Source organism: Gavia stellata, chromosome 2 (genome assembly GCF_030936135.1).
Source record: "Gavia stellata isolate bGavSte3 chromosome 2, bGavSte3.hap2, whole genome shotgun sequence".
Taxonomy (NCBI): Eukaryota; Metazoa; Chordata; class Aves; order Gaviiformes; family Gaviidae; genus Gavia; species Gavia stellata.
The window spans coordinates 77,475,842-77,495,425 of record NC_082595.1 but is presented as its reverse complement, the minus strand read 5'-3'; the positions used below and the strand labels follow the sequence as shown (position 1 = coordinate 77,495,425).

Genomic DNA, 19,584 nt, shown 5'->3' with positions numbered 1-19,584 from the left:
CTTGTAAGTTTTAAAGCTAAAATCTTGAACAAATTTTCAAAGACGTATTTTTATTGTGCAGCCACTTTTCCATTAAAACTTATTTCTTGTAGTTAATAGATCTTTTAATTCTGGAACTGAATATGCTGCGTGCCCACTCTTGGGAATTTTTTTTTTTTAATCAAAAACTCTGCTCATGAGGGCACACAAGGTTGTAGATGTCAAGGTCAGAATTACAACCTCCTTAAAATCGGGCTAGTGCAGTACAGTACTGAACAGCCTGAGTGACTCTGCAGTAAGGCACTCACTTGCCTGTTTCAATTATAAAGAGTTTACAGTCACAGCAGCCTTATCACACTGTGACATGACTTTTTTGACTTTCTGCTAAGTGCTTTCATTTTCCATTAAGAATACTTACTGCTTAACCATAAGTAAGTATTTGAATCCGGAGTTCCTTGCTGCATGTGAAAGATCCACTCTGCATGTTAAATTTAAAAATTTTAACACTTCCCCCCACCCCCCCACCCCCCCAAAGTTAAAGTAGATCATCTTCAATTAAAAAACCCAACCACTTAGGATCATTTTCATCTTTGTATGTATGTAAATTAATATAAATATAATTAAAGTTTATTAGTCATGTTGCACTAAATTTTCATGAAGTATCACTTTATAGGAGATGTTAAGAAAAAACCACACTGTAAAAGGTTAATTTTCTTCCTAAATTTGTATCACTTTTGTCGGGATTATTTTTTTCCTGTGTTCTTCATTCTCATTTGCTGCTTCAGGTTTTATCATAAAATGGCTCTGAATAATCACACTTGTGTCACTTTTTTACCACACTTTTTGTTGACTACATGTCTGTCTGTTGTTCAAATTTCATGGAAATACCATCTTTCAAGCTTCTAATAATAGATGGTGATATTATACTAGGCAAGGTTTGATGATTGATCAGTGTTTTGATATTAATGCTAATTTTTTAGATAAGAAAAACGTTCAGAAAAATATCATACTCTTAAATTGGTTATTTAGAAAAACCCATCCCTGAAGTCGCAGTTTTGCATTGGTTCTATTGTGCCACTTGACTTGTGCCTTTTAACTTACCAAGTCGAAGTCCAAATTAGGGCCAGCTTGGGTCGTAAAACTCCAGCATGTTTTTTTCTCTGAACTACACTCACTTGAAAATAGGACTATCTCAAATCTAAGGTAATTCTCATTTTTCACAAAAGTGAAACAATATTAAAAGACCAAGGATAACTTAATGCTCTTCCCCCACCTCCCCCCGCCCCTGCAGTAGGCTTGCTTCCCTTGGACTTAAGTCATCCCTAGTAATCTCCTCCCCATACATTTGGCCATCTTGGCATAGGCACGCAGTTGCTCTGGGCGTGTGAACCAAGACAACTGCACTGGCTGCACCTGCCTGACCTGTTGTCTGGATATCAGCACCGCGGATCGGGGTTACCTCTCTGTTAGCATCTTTCCCCTGCAGTTCCCCTCAGGAAGCATGAATTTACTTGGCAAAGGACTATGCAAAGTTGCAGGTTTCTTACACACCCCTCCTCCGAGCACACCCTTGCAAAAGCGTGCAGTCCTGGGTGCTCGTGTTTGAGGTTCCCCTGCAGAAGTTTTCAGAAATTCTAAGTCATTAGGTAACCCTGTGCTGAACCCCGTAGGTCTAGGTGCCTTGGACTATACCACATGGCTTTGAAAGTAAAGCTGCACAGTAAATCTGTACCTGCAGTATAGTTGATGGAGATGAGAAGCTGAATTTTCTTCAGATCTTCTTTTCTGGAAGAGAAATCAGATTGCCTTATGTTTGGGTTACTGTTGTTATAATGTGGTGTTGTACTTTAGAGTATAAAAAAAAAAATTACAATGGAATTTAGATGTTATATATTATAATCTCAAGCTGTATATTTGTGTTCTTTATAATTTCTCCTAGATTTAATGAGTAAATTTACTTGAGTTATTAGCTTTCCAATGAAAGCCATTGTCTTGTGATTAAATGCCTCCTATATATGTTGTTACTGAATACCGTGCTGGTTCACATTCTCAGCCTGTCAGATAAGTTTCCACACTTTCTTCTTGAAAAGAAGATCCCAGTTTCTGGGATCTTGTTACTAATACTGTAATACAGGGATATATTGTTGTGTTTAAAATATGCTGTGCTTTGCATTCTTATTGGCTGATGAAGAAAACTTGTCAATATTTTGTTAAACATCAAGCTAACTTTGAGCAGTGTTTCTTGTCACTTTGTTTTAATATTAGTTTAATAGTTAATATTTAATATTGTTTTAATATTAAATTTGTCACCTTCTGCTGTTAGAAATGCTTTGAAGAATATATTTTTTTTTTTTTAGAATTTTGTATATAAATTTTAATCAAAGTGTAGTATTATCTGTGTTCACCTAGTTGAAAACATCTTCTTTTGTTCATGGGCCAGAGCAAAAAATCAGTTCACTTCCTTTAGACAAAGGGCTCTGTCCAAGCTTTTGGACAGTGCTTACTTTCAGCTGAACAAATCAGAAAGAAAAAGCTGGCGATCCCATTTTGCTGGAAGGGGAAGTTATTATCTGAATGCCTGGTCTGTTCCCTTTAGTATATAATATGTGATGGATATCAGAAGCCAGATTCTGAATTAGGTTTCTGTTTGTACCATGTTATAAGCTTTTAATGCTTTCCAAGCTTTTTAATATACTATGTCCCTTACTACCTGTGGAAATATTTCACTGGTGAGGAAAAAATGACCATAAAACTACACTGGACTTAGTACCGCACATTATTTGATCCTACCCCTCTCATCCCCGGATGTACTATATAAAGCCTGTATGTTGCTGAAAACGTAAAGATTATTGTGATTTTTTTTCTGATGTTCTATACAGCTTGCTGGAGTAAAGTTCAGTAGTATACACAGGCCAGAAAAATTCTTTTCTTGGTTCCTAATTTTGATTGTCTTTTCTGTAATCCCAGACCATAAATAGGTTTAGTAGAGTGGGACTTAACAAAATGAATGTCTCACTGTGTCAAAAAGTATTTTAGTTGTGAGAATCGAAAAGCTTTCAACAGAAGTTTGTTACTGTTGCACTGTTGTAATTTTGTAGACCTAAATAAATGCATTTTCAAAGAATGAATTCTGAATACCTAGCATACCTAAATCAAGCTATGTAGAGCAAGTCTTAAATAAAAGCATATATTTTCCTTACTTCTGTCTTTATGTATTTCCACTTTTTTTATTGTTTCAGTATTTAAATCGAGGCTGTACCAGATACTTTGCTAGCAAAGAAACAGACAAGCAGATTTTGCAAAATCGCAAGAGTCCTGAGGTATGTTTGTATCTTCAGTTAGTTTATATTATTAAGTAATGCAGATAGAGAGGAAAATTATGATTACAGTTTTACAGCGTGGAATGAAATGTTCATTTTACACATCTTTATAGGTCTAAATAGGTACTGTCAAACCTGGTATATTCAGAACTCGTGTTTTGGAGTTCAGTCCTAGAAATACATTTTAACATGCATCTTAAAATCCCAAATGGCACAGTATATAAAATTGTTTTCTTTTCATTCTTATATTATTATAACACTTAATGATGCAGCTTGTCTTCTGTGGAAAACAAAAATCTATCCAAGACTTTTTGTAATTTTCTTTTTAAATCTTACTACTGCTAGGAATAGGTCAGAAGCAGTAGTTTTTTCCAGAACCGTTTTTACTGTCTGGATTTTTGAAGTGATGCTCCAAACTGTTTTATAAAACGTTAGTGCAGCCTCACTTCCAGCATGAGTATATCACCCTCCCTAGAACTGTGTTCTTTACTGATTTTTGTTGTCCCCTTGGCTGTGAACTGTTACTTATGGCAGAGCATGGCATTTCCTGGAAGAAAGTGTGAAACTACAAAACATTTATTTCCTCTTGCTCCATCTCCATTTACATTTTTTAAAACTGGAATTACCAGAATTTGTAGCATTTAAGCCTTTGAGCTTGTTTGCATGAGGACACTAAAGAATTTAATCCAAATTAATAGTATATGTGAATTGGAAGTTGTTTAAAAACGTCATTAAACTTCTCTGCTCTTTAATACAATTTTCATCTATTCATATCTGGAGTATGAATTTTTTATTTGTATAGCTGGAAGATATTTCAAATCTTAATTAAATCCATACTTGGGATTCAGTAGCAGAGCAAACTGCATATATATGTGGAATAATACAAAGATAAGTTTACTCAAGAGCTTCTCTCCCCCAGTGACCGTGCCATCTCTTTTACCTTTGAGAACTTGGGCCTGAGCTTGTACGTAGCTTGTGCCTAGCTATGAAGGACAATATAGATACTTCCTTTGCTCAGGTCAACGTTGTAAAGTCTGCTCCTGGATTTCTAGTGTTTATATGTTGTAACACTGAGCACGTAATGGCAATTTCTTTTGCTTGAATGTAGGTTATTTTCTATAATCGCGGATGGTGGAGAGTGACATACAGAAATACTGATTTGATGTTACTGTGAGGCAGAAAGCTGATAGATACTTAATTCTTGTCAAGCATATAGGCTAAGAGATGGTTGGGAGATTTTTCCTCAGTTTACCTGATTTGCCTTAAAGTAAGACTTGCAGTGAAGTTGGTAATTTGTTCTTAATACTGGAAAATGAACCTATGCAGTCTTCTGTTACTGATGTGATTTACGGGCGGGTGTTCTGTCATAAAATTTGTCCTCTAAAGGACTTAATTTGAAAGAAGTGTTTGTCTAAACTAAGACATACTGAAAGAATAATTCTGAAAATATGTATTGGACATTAAATAGTGGAACATATGATGCCATAATACTTGTATGCTACAGCCATGTCAATTTGAAGGTGCAATAAATGATCACATTTCAATGATATTAAAACTTAGTCTAGCCACTTACACAGGAAATATATTGCATTGTACAGTTTTTTTAAATCAGAAATTTAATATTTGCTCTGTGATTTTGTGAAAAATATTAAGATTGTTTATTCCAATAAAAGTAGCTGGAATAGTCAATTAATACTTAAATTGTTTTTGTGTTTTCCTTATCAGGAAGATGAGGTGATCATTTTACATAATTAAGATGGAGTTTTATTTTATTGATGTGTCTAAATGTTGTGTGAAGTGAATTTTTCAGATGCATGTGGTGTTTTGTTTTGATAAAAATCGTTAGCTTATTTGACATTAACAAGGCTTCTATTTAAAGTTAATTATTCTTCTTAGTTGAAAACATTTTAATGTAATTGTAAAACCTTAGATCAATCTGTGCATGTTCAGTTAGTCTCTTGATTGCATGCAGATGTGTTACTATCTACTATTTAAAACCATTAATAATTAAAATGGCTTTTGATGTATTTAAATTAGGAAAATCAGCAAAATGTTAAATTGGTATTGTAAAACGTAGCTGGTGTTCTTTTAACCCATAGAACACTGTGAACAACTTCATTGTTTCTTAATCACCAGCAAACTTTAAGAAGTGTATTTCTCTTCATAAGTCTGTTTGGGATAGGGATAGCTCTTCCAATTCTGATTTGTCCTGTACTCCTTTCCCATGAGCTGTCAAACTTTCTGTCATCCTATTCAACTGCTAAGGGCTAGAAGCACTCCTCGGTTTAAGTGCTTTGATAACATCCTTAAGCAAAACCTTCCTTTCCACTGCTCACTATCCTCTACTCCCCTGTCTTTAGCTGTCACACTCTCCAACTCCTGCTTTCTGGAGATAGTTTGAAGTTTGCTTTGAAGCTGACATTTGAAGATCATGCTTCAAAGTTTCAACAACCTAAAACAAATTAGGGTTCTTGCAAAGCCTGTACTGTATGAAGAGCTCTAATACCTACTTACCTATTCTACTTAGTTCAGCATGCTTTTTTATGCTGTTTGTTATGGTTTATTCTTGACTGGAAATAATTGCTTACATTTACTTTAAAATCACTTACTGAATTTTTGATTTATCTTGTTTTCTAGTATCTCAAAGCTGGTTCCTTGAAGGATCCACTCTTAGATGATCATGGAGATTTTAACAGAATGTGCACAGCAATGAAAAAGATTGGACTGGATGATGCAGAAAAACTTGATCTTTTTAGAGTAGTGGCTGGTGTCCTTCACCTTGGAAATATTGATTTTGAGGAAGCTGGGAGCACTTCAGGTTAGATGAAACATAAATTGTTTACTGTAAAAATTCTGAAAATGTCTCTTGATGATAGATGATTCCTTTCCATGTGAATTATTACTTTAGAAAGTTGCCTTGTGTTCAAGAGTAATTCAGTCTTAATTCACACCATTTTTAAGTCAAGTTTACCTGTTTGTTTGAAAGTTGTATTTCTTTACATACTCTGAAAGCAAATAGACTCTCTCTGAAATTATTCAAGAAACTGTTCAGTGCAAAGTTGGATATCAAACGAAGAGACATTTTTGTATTTTAATAATAATATTAAAAAGTCCAACTTCTTGCTAATGTCATGAAATTATCAACTCTATCTGTAGGGAAAGTCATTATGTCCTTTGGCTTCCAAAAATACCATCATGTTAGTATTTTGAGAGGTGATGAAAAAAAGTTACAGCAAAAACTTAGGTAAATGTAAACTTCCGCATTTCAAGATGTCACTCACAAGACGAGCGTAGCTGGGACTTCGTAGCAGAATGTGCAGGAAGGCTGAGGAAGGGGAATGAGTATTTTGGGAATAGTTGTTTTTACCTTACTACTGAAATTAGCCGCTCTAAGTTGAGAACTGCTGTCCAATATTCCTGAAAGACTGAAGAAACTCCCGGTCTGGACGTACTACAAATATAACTGCAGTACAAAAGATATGTATGTAGATCTTTATCTTGACTTGCAAGATACAAAAGATACAGTGAAACTGGTGCCTCTTAGGCCTACTTCAAGTATGTATAGCTGTTGCCAAACTTGGTAAAGTTGTTAGGAAGGGCATACCAAAGAATATTTTAAAAGGTGTTTTGAATGATGAATTAAATGAGTATTAGCCTTATAGCTTCACTAGCTCCCGACCCCCAGCACAGAATCACCACAGAACTGTACAGACATTCTGTTTGGAAGAGATGATGGGAGGTTTCTAGTCCAATGTGTCCTGGTCAAAGCAGGACCAACACTGAATTCAGACTGGGTAGCTTAGGGTTGTCACAGAGAAGGTGGTGGTTTTTTGTGTTTTTCTTTTTCTTTTTTTTTTTTTCCCCCCCCTTAGGTCAAATCAGAACCTCCCCAATGTCAATTCATGATCTTGCCATCTTCATGAAGATGACTGAAATGAACATGATTAATGTGAATGAATCTAGGAAGACGTGGGGGTAGAGAAGGGTAGTGGCTTCATGGGGCTCAGCAATAAGCTGGCAGGGAGCTTCCCTGTTTGGGCCTTCTGTGAGTTGTGACTTTGGGGTTGACAAGGTGGGACAGAGTGAAAAAAGGTGCAAGTGTGAGTGGAGAGGCAGTTTCAGGAGGTGAACGAACGAGGAGTGGGGGAACCACAGACGGTGAGGAAAGTCAGGGTTTGGAGAAGGGAAGAAGGACACCAGAAAATTTACTGTCTCTGAATATTGAAATTCAAACCCATTTTTTTCTAGAATAAATTACTGAACTTCTAAAATGTTCATTGCAAATACAGACTTTATTCTGCTCTTCCCTTGCATGTATATGCACAGGGTGTGCATTTGAACTGCTCTAGGCGGTATGTCTCTTACCAGAGACCCTCTGAAGTTCTTTTACTGTTTCAAAAACCTGGGCAACACCAAACAAAAGCTGTTTACTACAGGTCAGGTGGTGTTTCAGAGCTTCCAAAATGAATTCACAAAAGCCTTAATCTTGTACGGACTCCTTCCTCCCTTTTTTCATGTAATGTGGTTGTAGAGTTAAGGAATTCAAGCAGTGTTGGACTAGTTATTTATCCCTTTTGGTCTCTTCACTTACCTGTAGAAATAAATTTTACTGAGAATAACAGGAGATACATGTTGTAATCCTGGCATACGTAACTGCTTAAGTGTTAGGTTTTGCTAAAGTGTTTGAGTGCTTCGGTTAGAGATTTAGGAACCTGTAGTAGCTGAACCAGCCCTGGCACCAAGGCCGTGGGTGCGGAGCAGAAGGAAGCGCACCTCTCAGCTGTTTTCCTGGGAAAATGTGTGTACCATTACCTGAAAATGCAAGTGCCGGGAGTCTGCCCTGCCAAGCACTTCAGTTGCATAGCAAGGAAGTCTGGAGGGTTACAGGAACGTCTGAATCCAAAAGTTTAGGTCACTACAGTTAGTTTCTAGGGATTAGCACTAATATGTTGTGGGATAGTTCTTTTACTCGCAAGCAGGTTAGCTTTTGAACGGCCGACGTTTAGAACAATGTTCTTGAAAGAGAGAATTTCATGCATAGTTTTTGGGTGGGTTTTGGTTTTGGTTTTGTTTTTTTTCTATTGAGAACTGACTCTTCACATCTAGTGTACGAAGTAATTTCCAGAGGCAAACTTCCGTTCCTTCGGAGTTGATGTTACTTCTAGTCATCATGGCAAGATCATCACCAGTTCGGTATTTTCCCTAGAATGCTCCCTAAAAATGCCAAACTTGCAGCAGTTTCATGAACAGTAGAAAGTATAGCATAAAATAGAGCGTGTGTCGGTGTCTGTGGGCAGCGGGCAGAGCCTCGCTGAGAGGAGGCGCGGTGGGGTAACGCCTGTGGCGGTTGCTCGCAGGGGGCTGCACGCTGAGGCCGCGGAGCGAGCCGGCGCTGGAGTGCTGCGCGGCGCTGCTGGGGCTGGACCAGGAGGACCTGCGCGGCAGCCTCACCACGCGCGTCATGCTCACCACGGCAGGGGGCGCCAAAGGAACGGTCATCAAGTGAGTCCCGCGCGCCGCGAGCGGCGGTTGTCCTCACCCCGCTCCCGCCGGCGCGGCGGCCCCGGGGGGGGGTGCGGGGGGGAGGACGGGGCGGGACGGGGAGGACGCGTGTTGTCGTAACGCCTCCGAAACGAACTGCCCGGGAGTGACCCCGGTGTATTCACGGAGGGGCCTGCAGTGAGCGTGGCCGGGGGCTGGGAGCCGCTGACCCCTCCCCGCCCGGCACCGCGAGCTGCGGTCTGAGGTAACCCGTTGCCCAGCCTCGCCCCCCGCCCAGGGCCTTTGGGGTCTGCCTCCTGGCGCTGGCTTTGCCTGGTTTCTTACCCACGGGGAAGAGGGAAAAACAGCCTCGAACTCCCGCTTGACAATGTGCAAGTGTGAACTGAGTTGCAGTTAGAGTAACCGCAGCTATTTAAAGTGCTTACTTAATGGTTTACAAAATACAAGTACAAAAACATGGTACTGTGAAAATAAGAGAGTGCAGAAGACTAGCAGACTTACATTGTTAGTCCCCTCAAGCCGGAAACTACATGCTATGTTTTTCCATCATGTAAGTGTTAATTTGGAGATGATAAATTTTTAACAGGGCTTTGCTGTTTTTTTTGTTTTGTTTTGTTTTTTCTTTAAACCAGTTGATCCAAATGCACATTTTTAGATGCTCACGCTCACTTTTTTCGTTGTTGTTAAGTCCTTGGAGGTGTTTTTATTTTCATTTGGAAGAATGGCAGTTGTACAATGTCTGACCAAAATGGCCTTTTATTCAGGGAAGGAACAGCTTTGAATAAGTCACTATCACTTTTTATAAAACCTCACATGTCAGTGAGTACACTGTCTGGACAAAGAAAGTATAGCTGTCAGCCTGTTAAATCCATAACCTACACAGAAAATTAGATATGCTAATAGATTTAACAGATGCACTGTTTCAAGGGATGTTAATGCTGTGCCTAAAGTATTTCAGAAGATAGTTGGATGCATCTTTCTTGTCATGGGGGCTGCACAGTGCTCCCATGACTCTGCTGCCCTATGGTATTAGATCTGAGATGCTTTAATTAGAGGGTAATATATCCACCCTTCTCAGTGTCTGGGTGATCAGTGTCCCCGTGTTTGCCACATCTAATTCTTCTGGAAGCAAATTTCAGCTTCAAAAACACCACTGCAAATGGAAATCCAGAAATGCTCTGCTTCTTGCTGTTGCTAGTAAACAAACATTTAATCTTGACTGCGAAATTAATATTGCTTCGTAGAAACATAAAAAATACTGGAACAGGATAAATTTAAGAGAAAGTTTTTTTTTTTTTTTCTGTAGCTATTAAGAACGCGTCACTATTGAAGTAAATAATGACCTTTAAAAAAAGGGTGATTATCCCTTTTTTTTTCATTAGCTTATATTTTGACAAGAACCTATTATCAAGGTAACTTCCTAGGCACAGAAATAGGAGCTATTTCTTTCTGTCTGCACGCAGAGAAGGAATAATTACAAAGAACATGTTTAAACATGGTACTGATGATAACTTTTCAATATCATGGAAGTTACGACTCTTGTGAAACTGAGTTTTATCAAAACGATCAATTTCGCTACAGTTGCCTTTTGTTTATGAAAAAAATCTAGCTTCCACCACAGATTTTCTCTTGTTGAAATTGATCCTTCTAGCACACAGGCTGCAAGGGATGCTGGCTAAGCAGCGTGTGACTGGATTGTGTATTTTAACATTTGGTTTTCTAAGTTGTATGTTTTTCTGTGTCGTGTATTTTCTGGAGTTAAAGAAAACATTGCGTCAAAAACTGAACTTGGGCTAAACAATTGTGAGCACCTAAAAAGTAATTCTCAGTGTTTAGCTGAATGCATCAATCTTTTAATTAGGAAACTAATTAACACTCACTTCACTCATTGGAAGAATGCATGGGTGCTTCATATTGACTTATGGAAACAATCAGATTGGTTTAGTTTCATTGAATCAGAAATACAACCTCGTGCACATTACACCAGAAGTTTAATATATGAAAGCCATAATTAATTATCTGTATTAATGTGGTTTATGTAAGTTCCTTGCATATTTTATATTTTTTGAAATTTATTAGTATTGTTTATATTTATGTTTTATAGTGTGAAGTATTTGCTAACATTTCATAAACTTGTGGACTGAAACAAAGTAACAGCTGATTGATTTAACCTGGGTATGTCACTGTGGCTGGTGAAGGGGCAGGTGTTAGTTAATGCATGCTTAGGTTATATCAGACTTATAGGTGAAAAGTTATCTTTGAGCACCTGAGAGCATTGGCTTTTTTCGTCCTCAAGGGACATAATGGATTTGAGTAATGAAGGTTTCCAGTGGTCAAGAGCTCATTCTGTGCAGGAGAAGTAATCTTGATCTCTACCTTATTACAGCCAATAATGATAAATTAAAAGAGAATAGCTGTAGTGGAAATACTGTTCAGTGCCTGCTTCCTGATCTCCAGGGTGAAACTGATCTTCCTGGCCAAAATTTGAGCATAGTAAGCCATCAGTGGCAGCCTGGCTGTTTGAACATCATGTTTTTTAGGGGAACGCAGAAGCTTTTCCGAATATACATATACAGTAGTCTTAACTTCAGCATGGGTATGGGCTGTTGTTCCAGTAATACATTATTACCGAATAGCTGGCCTTTGAGGTGTATTTCTAGATGGAGCAAACAAATAGACTTCTTGGTGGTCTGCTTATTTCTGTACTTTGGAAGGAGGGATGTTCAAGAGTTAGAACCTTCATAGTGATTACCATAGAAAAAATTACAATGCAGTGACAAATGGTAAGTAGTGATTGGGAAGGGGTTATTCTGCCTTCAGTTAAAAGCTCAAGATCTAGATTCAGCTTGTGATCCACTATAACTGCTGATCTTTCTCTGTTGACTCACTGCTTACCTGGTTATTCTCCATCTTGCATTTGTATTTTTGAATTCTCCTAAGTATACCACGACACACTTTCCTTTACTGAAATCTATCTTGTGGATTTTTAGATCATATCTTCAATTTGTGGAAATAATTTTGTATGCTAATCTTGTTACCAAGAATTTCTGCTTTCTTAGTTCAGTATTATCAGACCATTTTTTGAAAATAGCCTTACTTTCGCATTCTTTTTAAGTGAAAGTGTTAACTAGAAGCAGAAGGGGTTTGAACAAATCGCATCCATGTCAGATTCAGATGGCACCCCACTGGAAATGCTCTCAGTGAACTATTGACTCAGCTTCTGAGAACAGATTAGTTTTGGCTGTTCTACACATAACATAGTTCCCTTTTGAGAATGTTTGGTGGGACATATCAAGCAAAGGTTTATCATAATATACTGCTTCCCTTTCACCACATCTCAAGTGACCCTATCAAGGAAGGTTTCTTAAGAACAAATAAAATTTTTGTTACAGCTTCAAATTCGCTTTGAATTAAGACTGTAAAGATTTTCTGTTCAGCGTATTTATCCCAATAAGCCTGGGGCGTTGTTAGCAGTGTACTGTTTCAAAAGTCTGCAAACACAAGGAGCTATGTTTTTGTGCTAGCAGATCTTATTTTTCCCCAATGTTTTATTTTGTGGATGGCAAAAATGAATTCAGAGGACTCCTTCCACCATCTCAAAGGATTAATGCATTAAACCTCTTTCTCTAGCCTTTTCTAAACTTGTGCAGCTAAAAGCAAACGTATGCTAATAAATAGACTAATATCTTCTTCTCATGTGGCTTACTGCATGTACAAGGAAAGTGGATTGGACTGTTGTAGGTATTAAATAGGCACCAAGTTTTGCTCTGGTAGCATAGATTAGAAACTATTTGATTGCTATCAATATTAGAGTTTTGACAAGTACATCATTTTATTTTGTTCCAGCAACCCAAAGAGCTACTCATTTCTCTCTTTCTTTCTTAGGGACCTTTTGTGTGCAAGTAGATCATGTGAGTCCTAATAGGTCACAGTGAATAAATAGCTCAGCTGAAATCACTGTGCTCAGTGTATAACAAAGGCTTTGTTCTGCTGGGCACAATGGAGCCAACAAGGAACAGTAGGAGGGTGATGCTAAATGCTATCTCTGTGAATCTTATGAAATACTAATGTGTAGCGGACTGCCAGGGAGACTTGACAGCTGCGCTACATTTATGTGTCCATGTTAGTCTTCCAAAAAGAGCATAATGATCACCTTGTTGGCTGATGTTTTTGCCATACATGTAAAGTGTGTTTACAGAGAGAAATAATGTGTTAGTATTCAAAATCCAGTACACCTCTTAGATTGTAAATGCACTGTACTACTCTCTTACTCAGTTTCTCCCTTTCCGATAAGAATTTCAAACAGAACTCCGTCATCACAGAGTAAATAATTTTACAGAGTGAAAAATTTAACTGACATTGTTCCAGGTCCTCCAGCTTCTTTTGGAGTAGTATGTTTTCTACCAAACTGCATTTTTAGTGGTAGTAATGAAGCCTCTGTTGGAAAAATATTGGGAGTCTAGTCCTTTCAAATTTTCTGGTTTTTTTTAAAGTATTTTTCCCCAGATTTTGGAACTTCAGCTTTTCTCAAATTGCAAGTGAGCTGCTTATATTCTTTAATTACATAGGTCTTTCACTAAGTAGTGTTACAGAATCACAGAATCACTAAGGTTGGAAAAGACCTGTAAGATCATCAAGTCCAACCATCAACCCAACACCACCATGTCCATTAAACCATGTCCCACAATGCCACGTCCACACATTCTTTGAACACCTCCAGGGATGGTGACTCCACCACCTCCTTGGGCAGCCTGTTCCAATGTCTGACAACCCTTTCAGTGAAGAAATTTTTCCTAATATCCAGCCTAAACCTCCCCTGGCGCAACTTGAGGCCGTTTCCTCTTCTCCTGTCGCTAGTCACTTGGGAGAAGAGACTGACACCCACGTCTCTGCGACCCCCTTTCAGGTAATTGTAGAAAGCGATAAGGTCTCCCCTCAGCCTCCTCTTCTCCAGACTGAACAACCCCAGTTCCCTCAGCCGCTCCTCATCAGACTTGTGCTCCAGACCCCTCACCAGCTTCGCTGCCCTTCTCTGGACACGCTCCAGCACCTCAATGTCCTTCCTGTAGTGAGGGGCCCAAAACTGAACACAGCATTTGAGGTGCGGCCTCACCAGGGCCAAGTACAGGGGCACGATCACCTCCTTGGTCCTGCTGGCCACACTATTTCTGATACAGGCCAGGATGCTGTTGGCCTTCTTGGCCACCTGGGCACACTGCTGGCTCATCTTCAGCCGGCTGTCAACCAACACCCCCAGGTCCTTTTCTGCGGGGGAGCTTTCCAGCCACTCGTCCCCAAGCCGGTAGCATTGCATGGGGTTGTTGTGACCCAAGTGCAGGACCCGGCACTTGGCCTTGTTGGACCTCATACAATTGTTACTTTATCCAGGCCATTTTATTTGTGAAGCAGTAACCAGATTGGATGACAGTGACTGATGGTTATTGCTTCACCTGCTCTCTCTCCCCATTTTGTTGACAACTATGGGCAAATTATACGTATTTTAACTGCAGTTTATTTGTTCTGGAAAAATTTGTGTACTGCATGGAATTATCCACAGGATAAATCTAGCCCATGAGAGCACTTTCCCCTAGGCCTAGGACTGTGGATCACTGGAAACCTCGCTGAAGAAATTTGTATGAAGACCAAACAAGGTTTTTTTGTTTCACCCTTACCTAATAGCTTAGAAAATTGGAAGAATTTCTTCCCTGTTCCTTACAAGTACTTGATGGATGGAGGAGAGAGGGGGAAGGTGAAATGGAGGAAGGAAAATATATCTTTCCCTATTGAGACAAGAAACAGGAGGAGGAAGGAGATTCCTTTGTCAGTGTGCAGACCAGAAGAAAGGAGGACCTCAGGGAAAGCAAGTTCACAAGAAGGAAGTTATTATTCTGAATGTCATTTCTGTAATGGGGCTCTTCTGTATCGACCGACTCAGTGCAATTTCAGCATTATTTTGTGGTTCTGTACTTTCAGCTGTGCAAAACACATTGCAGTATTACATTTTCTTTCCATGGGTTTCTGCTGCATACTATGATAATTTAAAATAACATTAGGGTTTTGTGCAGTCTCTGGAATTCTGCTTAATAATGACAGAATTTTTTATTTTTGAAGAACAGGGCCATTTTATAAATACACGCTCTAGAAGTATGACTCTGCAATGTTGTTTAACATACTTCAAAAACATAAATTGAAAGCATAAATGATTTTAGTGTGTTGTATTATGTAATAGGCCTGCAGCTGACATGTGGGAATTAGTATTCTGATCTCTTAAACGTATCAGAATGGAATGTAAAGGTACCTTCCTTCTATTTATAAGATAAGATTTCTGTCAGTACTTGTTACCTTAAGATAAGTCAGGAGATACTTACTGGAAGACAAGATTGTGTGTTAAAGCTAATTACTATCTAATGTAATGTAGCTGCAGGTGTCCTTAGTGAACAGACTCTCTGGTTTCCTGACTTACAGGAATAATATCACAATAATCACAATAGAAAGTGATCTCCATCAGTCTCACATTCTGCATCAGAAGTGTCATCCTTGAAAAACTACAGAAATAACAGTTATGAGTTAGTTTAGTGCTTGTGAATCATGGGAAGTGAAGGAAATGATGCAATATGGGTAAGCTGCGTAGAGTTAAGCTTTACTTTTCTGACCTGCCAGTTCTCTGTACTCCTGTGTACAGAAAACTACCTGGAGGGGGCAGCAGGGCAGTTCTGCAGCAGTGACGTCTTGAACCTTGTACATAAGGTGTGCTTAAACAGTTCAGATAAGAGGTATTTTTTAAAATGTAGATTTGCTGCATACTTGGGAAGTTCCATAACTGTTTATCCACCACCTTAGCTGGACAGTCTATCCTTTGATTATTACTAATTGTTATTGTAGAGCAGGTGGTCCAAGGATATAAGAGGCAAGGTATATGGGGAGAAGTAATACAGGGTGTTACATGGAGGGAAGTGATTTGTTTTATTAAGCCAACTGATTGAAATATTTAGAAAAAGCGTAAGAGCTTTTGGCTTACAGCCATCATCTTGTATTCTTCATGACAAAGAGGATTGATGTGATTAAATATCTTGACATTATTTCTTCCTGTTCTTCCCTGCAGATTTTATCAGTTTGGTTAGCAAAGGCTCTCTCCCTAAAAATCTTTTCTTTTGATTTACTTTAACATTGGATATATCTGTATGTCATGATGCAGTGTTGTGCAAAGCCTTTGTGTACCCATCGTAGTTCTAAATTGTAGGCCTTCTTTCCATGCATGAAATTTTGATACTGTCTGGTCAAGGGGCTATCAGTATTTCAATTTAATTTGTTTCCCTTTGTATTTATATTCTTTTATTGACACATAAATATCCTTTAGAGAGTTTTGATCTTTCACGGTCTGATTCTGTTCTGGTCTGATTCTATTCAGATTAGTGGGACTTTTGCTTTTGATTTAGGATCTAAGAGTGATTTGCAATCATACCATAAAGCTGAAAGTTCATTTTTCATGCTTCTTTCACGGTGTTTCTTAAACACTTTCTTAAGTCTTTATCCTTGTATCAATTGTCTTATTCTGGAGACTTCTACAGGTGCTTCCTCAGCTGTGTACAGTGTAACTGTTTTTTAGTTTTGGTACTCTTATCCGTTAACCAGAAACCTATTTTTAAAAAAAAACAAACCTCTTGTAGAATGCATTTATCCAGGAAATGAGGTGGTTAAAGGTGCTTTGAAATATATGCATTCTAAGCATGTCACTGTCATACTGACTTTAGGAAATAGCTAGATATATATTATTATATGTATAGCTGAATATGTAGTTCTATTTGCCTGATATTCCAACAGTTTTGTCATGCATTTCATAGCCTTTGAAGTTGTGATGTGTTTTTTATGTTGTTTTTTTTTTAACTGCTAAACTGGGATATAAACTTGTAATAAATGGTCACAATGCAGAATAAAGGTTTATAAATAAGGGAGGGAGAATAAATGCTCATCTCTTAAAAGGCCCCTTCTTCCAGTGTTTAAAAAGAACCCTTCTTTTGGGATTGCATCTAACTTTCACCATGAGAACACACTCCCTTATCTATGTGGCTTTTTATTTTTGTTACTGATCAACTTACAGCTTTATAGCTTTAGTTATAGCCCTTATGAAAGCTTAGGGACAAAGATGTCAGAGCAAAACTGAACTATAGGTTTTATTGTAATTAGGCAACTCATAAATAAATAGTTGAAATATTTTTTGTAGATGGGAATGTATATTTTTTAAATATCTTTCTTTGGCAATTATCAATACAGTTTCTAATTGTCTAATGAATGAGTCTGAAAAGATCTGCATCTCACTTTTACTGAGGATAGTGAAACATTACGGACCGGTCTTGTTTAATATATTTATCGATGATCTGGATGAGGGGATCGAGTGCACCCTCAGCAGTTTTGCAGATGACACCAAGTTGGGAGGGAGTGTTGATCTGCTCGAGGGTCGGAAGGCTCTGCAGAGGGATCTGGACAGGCTGGATTGATGGGCCCAGGCCAATTGTATGAGGTTCAACAAGGCCAAGTGCCGGGTCCTGCACTTTGGCCACAACAACCCCATGCAACGCTACAGGCTTGGGGATGAGTGGCTGGAAAGCTCCCCCGCAGAAAAGGACCTGGGGGTGTTAATTGACAGCTGGCTGAAGATGAGCCAGCAGTGTGCCCAGGTGGCCAAGAAGGCCAACAGCATCCTGGCCTCTATCAGAAATAGTGTGGTCAGCAGGAGTAGGGAGGTGATGGTGCCCCTGTACTCGGCATTGGTGAGGCCGCACCTTGAATGCTGTGTTCAGTTTTGGGCCCCTCACTACAAGAAGGTCACTGTGGTGCTGGAGCGTGTCCAGAGAAGGGCGACGAAGCTGGTGAGGGGTCTGGAGCACAAGTCTGATGAGGAGCGGCTGAGGGAACTGGGGTTGTTCAGTCTGGAGAAGAGGAGGCTGAGGGGAGACCTTATCGCTCTCTACAATTACCTGAAAGGGGGTTGCAGAGAGGTGGGTGTTGGTCTCTTCTCCCAAGTGACTAGCGACAGGAGAAGAGGAAATGGCCTCAAGTTGCGCCAGGGGAGATTCAGACTGGATATTAGGAAAAATTTCTTTACTGAGAGAGTGGTGAGACACTGGAAGAAGCTGCCCAGGGAGGTGGTGGAGTCACCTTCCCTGGAGGTATTCAAGGAACGTGTGGACGTGGCATTGTGGGACATGGCTTGATGGGCATGGTGGTTGTGGTTGGGGTTTTTTTTGTGTGCGGTTTTTTTGTTTGTTTGTTTGTTTTCTTGTTGATGGTTGGACTTGATGATCTTACAGGTCTTTTCCAACCTTAGTGATTCTGTGATTATTCTTTCTTTTTACAGGTAGTATAGTTAGTCTAACTTAGCAAGTTTGTTTCCTACCTGGGCCTAGAACTCAGTATTTTTGTGTCCTAATTTACAATAATTGGAAAGGCTCCTCTTAAGTTTAGCATCTAATCTCAGTATTTCAGAGGAAGGAATTTTGAAAAATAAGATCTGTATTTTTGGTTTTTAGGGTACCCTTGAAAGTGGAACAAGCAAACAATGCTCGTGATGCCTTGGCTAAAACGGTGTATAGTCATCTGTTTGACCATGTAGTGAACAGGGTAAACCAGTGTTTTCCATTTGAGACTTCTTCTTTCTTCATTGGCGTTCTAGATATAGCTGGTTTTGGTAAGTATAGTTTAAAAAAATAATTAATTTTCTACTCGTGTATAATTGCCACCAGAGATTCAAGGATAAATTCTGTAATGGAGAGTGGGAGGGTTTTCTTTTTGGTGGTGGTGGGTCAGATGGGTTACAAGGGCTTAAGATACCAAGAGAGCAGGTAAAGCTTCATTTTCTTGAGATACAAGAATGTAGAGGAGGTCTAGAGCTTCTCCTGATGACCTAGTAACGCTAACTAGCATTAGTGTGAAACTAGGCATCTTTGTAACGGTTTCAGATTCTTGTATTGTCTACATAGACACAGCTTTTGAAGGACTCAGAATTTGGAACGGCATCTTACTGTGGCCACCCAGTAAAACTAGGAAAGATATTGCATGTGCATGCTGTTCTCCCGTTCAGTCCTGAGAAGATCAGTGCATACTGACAGACAGGCAAATGAAGTCTCTGAGTTAAGGTACTGTTTCCTGGAGGCTGGATAGTTCTGTTACAGAGTTGGACTTCAGGCTCCTGGTTGCTCCCTGGAAGTGGTGGGCATTGATGGTTCCTGTTAACCTTTTGTCCTGTTTGGCTCACTGAGAGTCAGAATAGGGCATGTTTTCTGGCGTGCTCTAGCCCTGCTAAGGTGGTCCAAGAACAGTGAGAAAGGGAACCTTTGGTTTTCAGGTCTTTAGAGCTATGATATCCTGTGGCAGCCTGTTGTAACATGGATGCATGAGGATGTGTTGGTACAGTTTCACTGCATGGTAGCATCTTGCTTTGGTTTGCTGCCAGATATAACTGTCTATTACTTGTCTTAGAAATATGATCTGCCACCGTATTTTTATATGTCTTATGTGCAACTTGAAAATCTGTAAAAGCTTTTATTTTACTGAAAGAAACAGACACGGATCTGAACACGTCTTTAAATATTAGCACGGTAAAGCTTTTCTTAGTTACTATGTAATATAAATTCTTGGAACAGTGGTTATCATAGAAGTTTAACTTCTGTTTTTCAGAATACTTTGAACACAACAGTTTTGAACAATTCTGTATTAACTACTGTAATGAAAAACTGCAGCAGTTTTTTAATGAAAGGATTCTGAAAGAGGTATGTTATATTTAATG

At 39.0% G+C, this 19,584-nt stretch overlaps 1 protein-coding gene across 6 annotated transcripts in view; it reads left to right on the top strand.

Moving 5' to 3' along the window:
• MYO6 (myosin VI) overlaps positions 1-19,584 on the top strand; it is an 82,504-nt gene that overhangs the window by 24,490 nt on the left and 38,430 nt on the right. For 5 of the 6 annotated variants that reach the window (XM_059829617.1, XM_059829607.1, XM_059829599.1 and 2 more), the window contains exons 9-13: positions 3,219-3,299; positions 5,937-6,117; positions 8,657-8,801; positions 18,329-18,486; positions 19,476-19,567. In XM_059829617.1, coding sequence (XP_059685600.1) covers positions 3,219-3,299; positions 5,937-6,117; positions 8,657-8,801; positions 18,329-18,486; positions 19,476-19,567 — 657 coding nt within the window. Of the gene's footprint in view, positions 1-3,218; positions 3,300-5,024; positions 5,034-5,936; positions 6,118-8,656; positions 8,802-18,328; positions 18,487-19,475; positions 19,568-19,584 lie in introns of all 6 variants that reach the window. The other variant, XM_059829577.1, reaches the window with a different exon arrangement.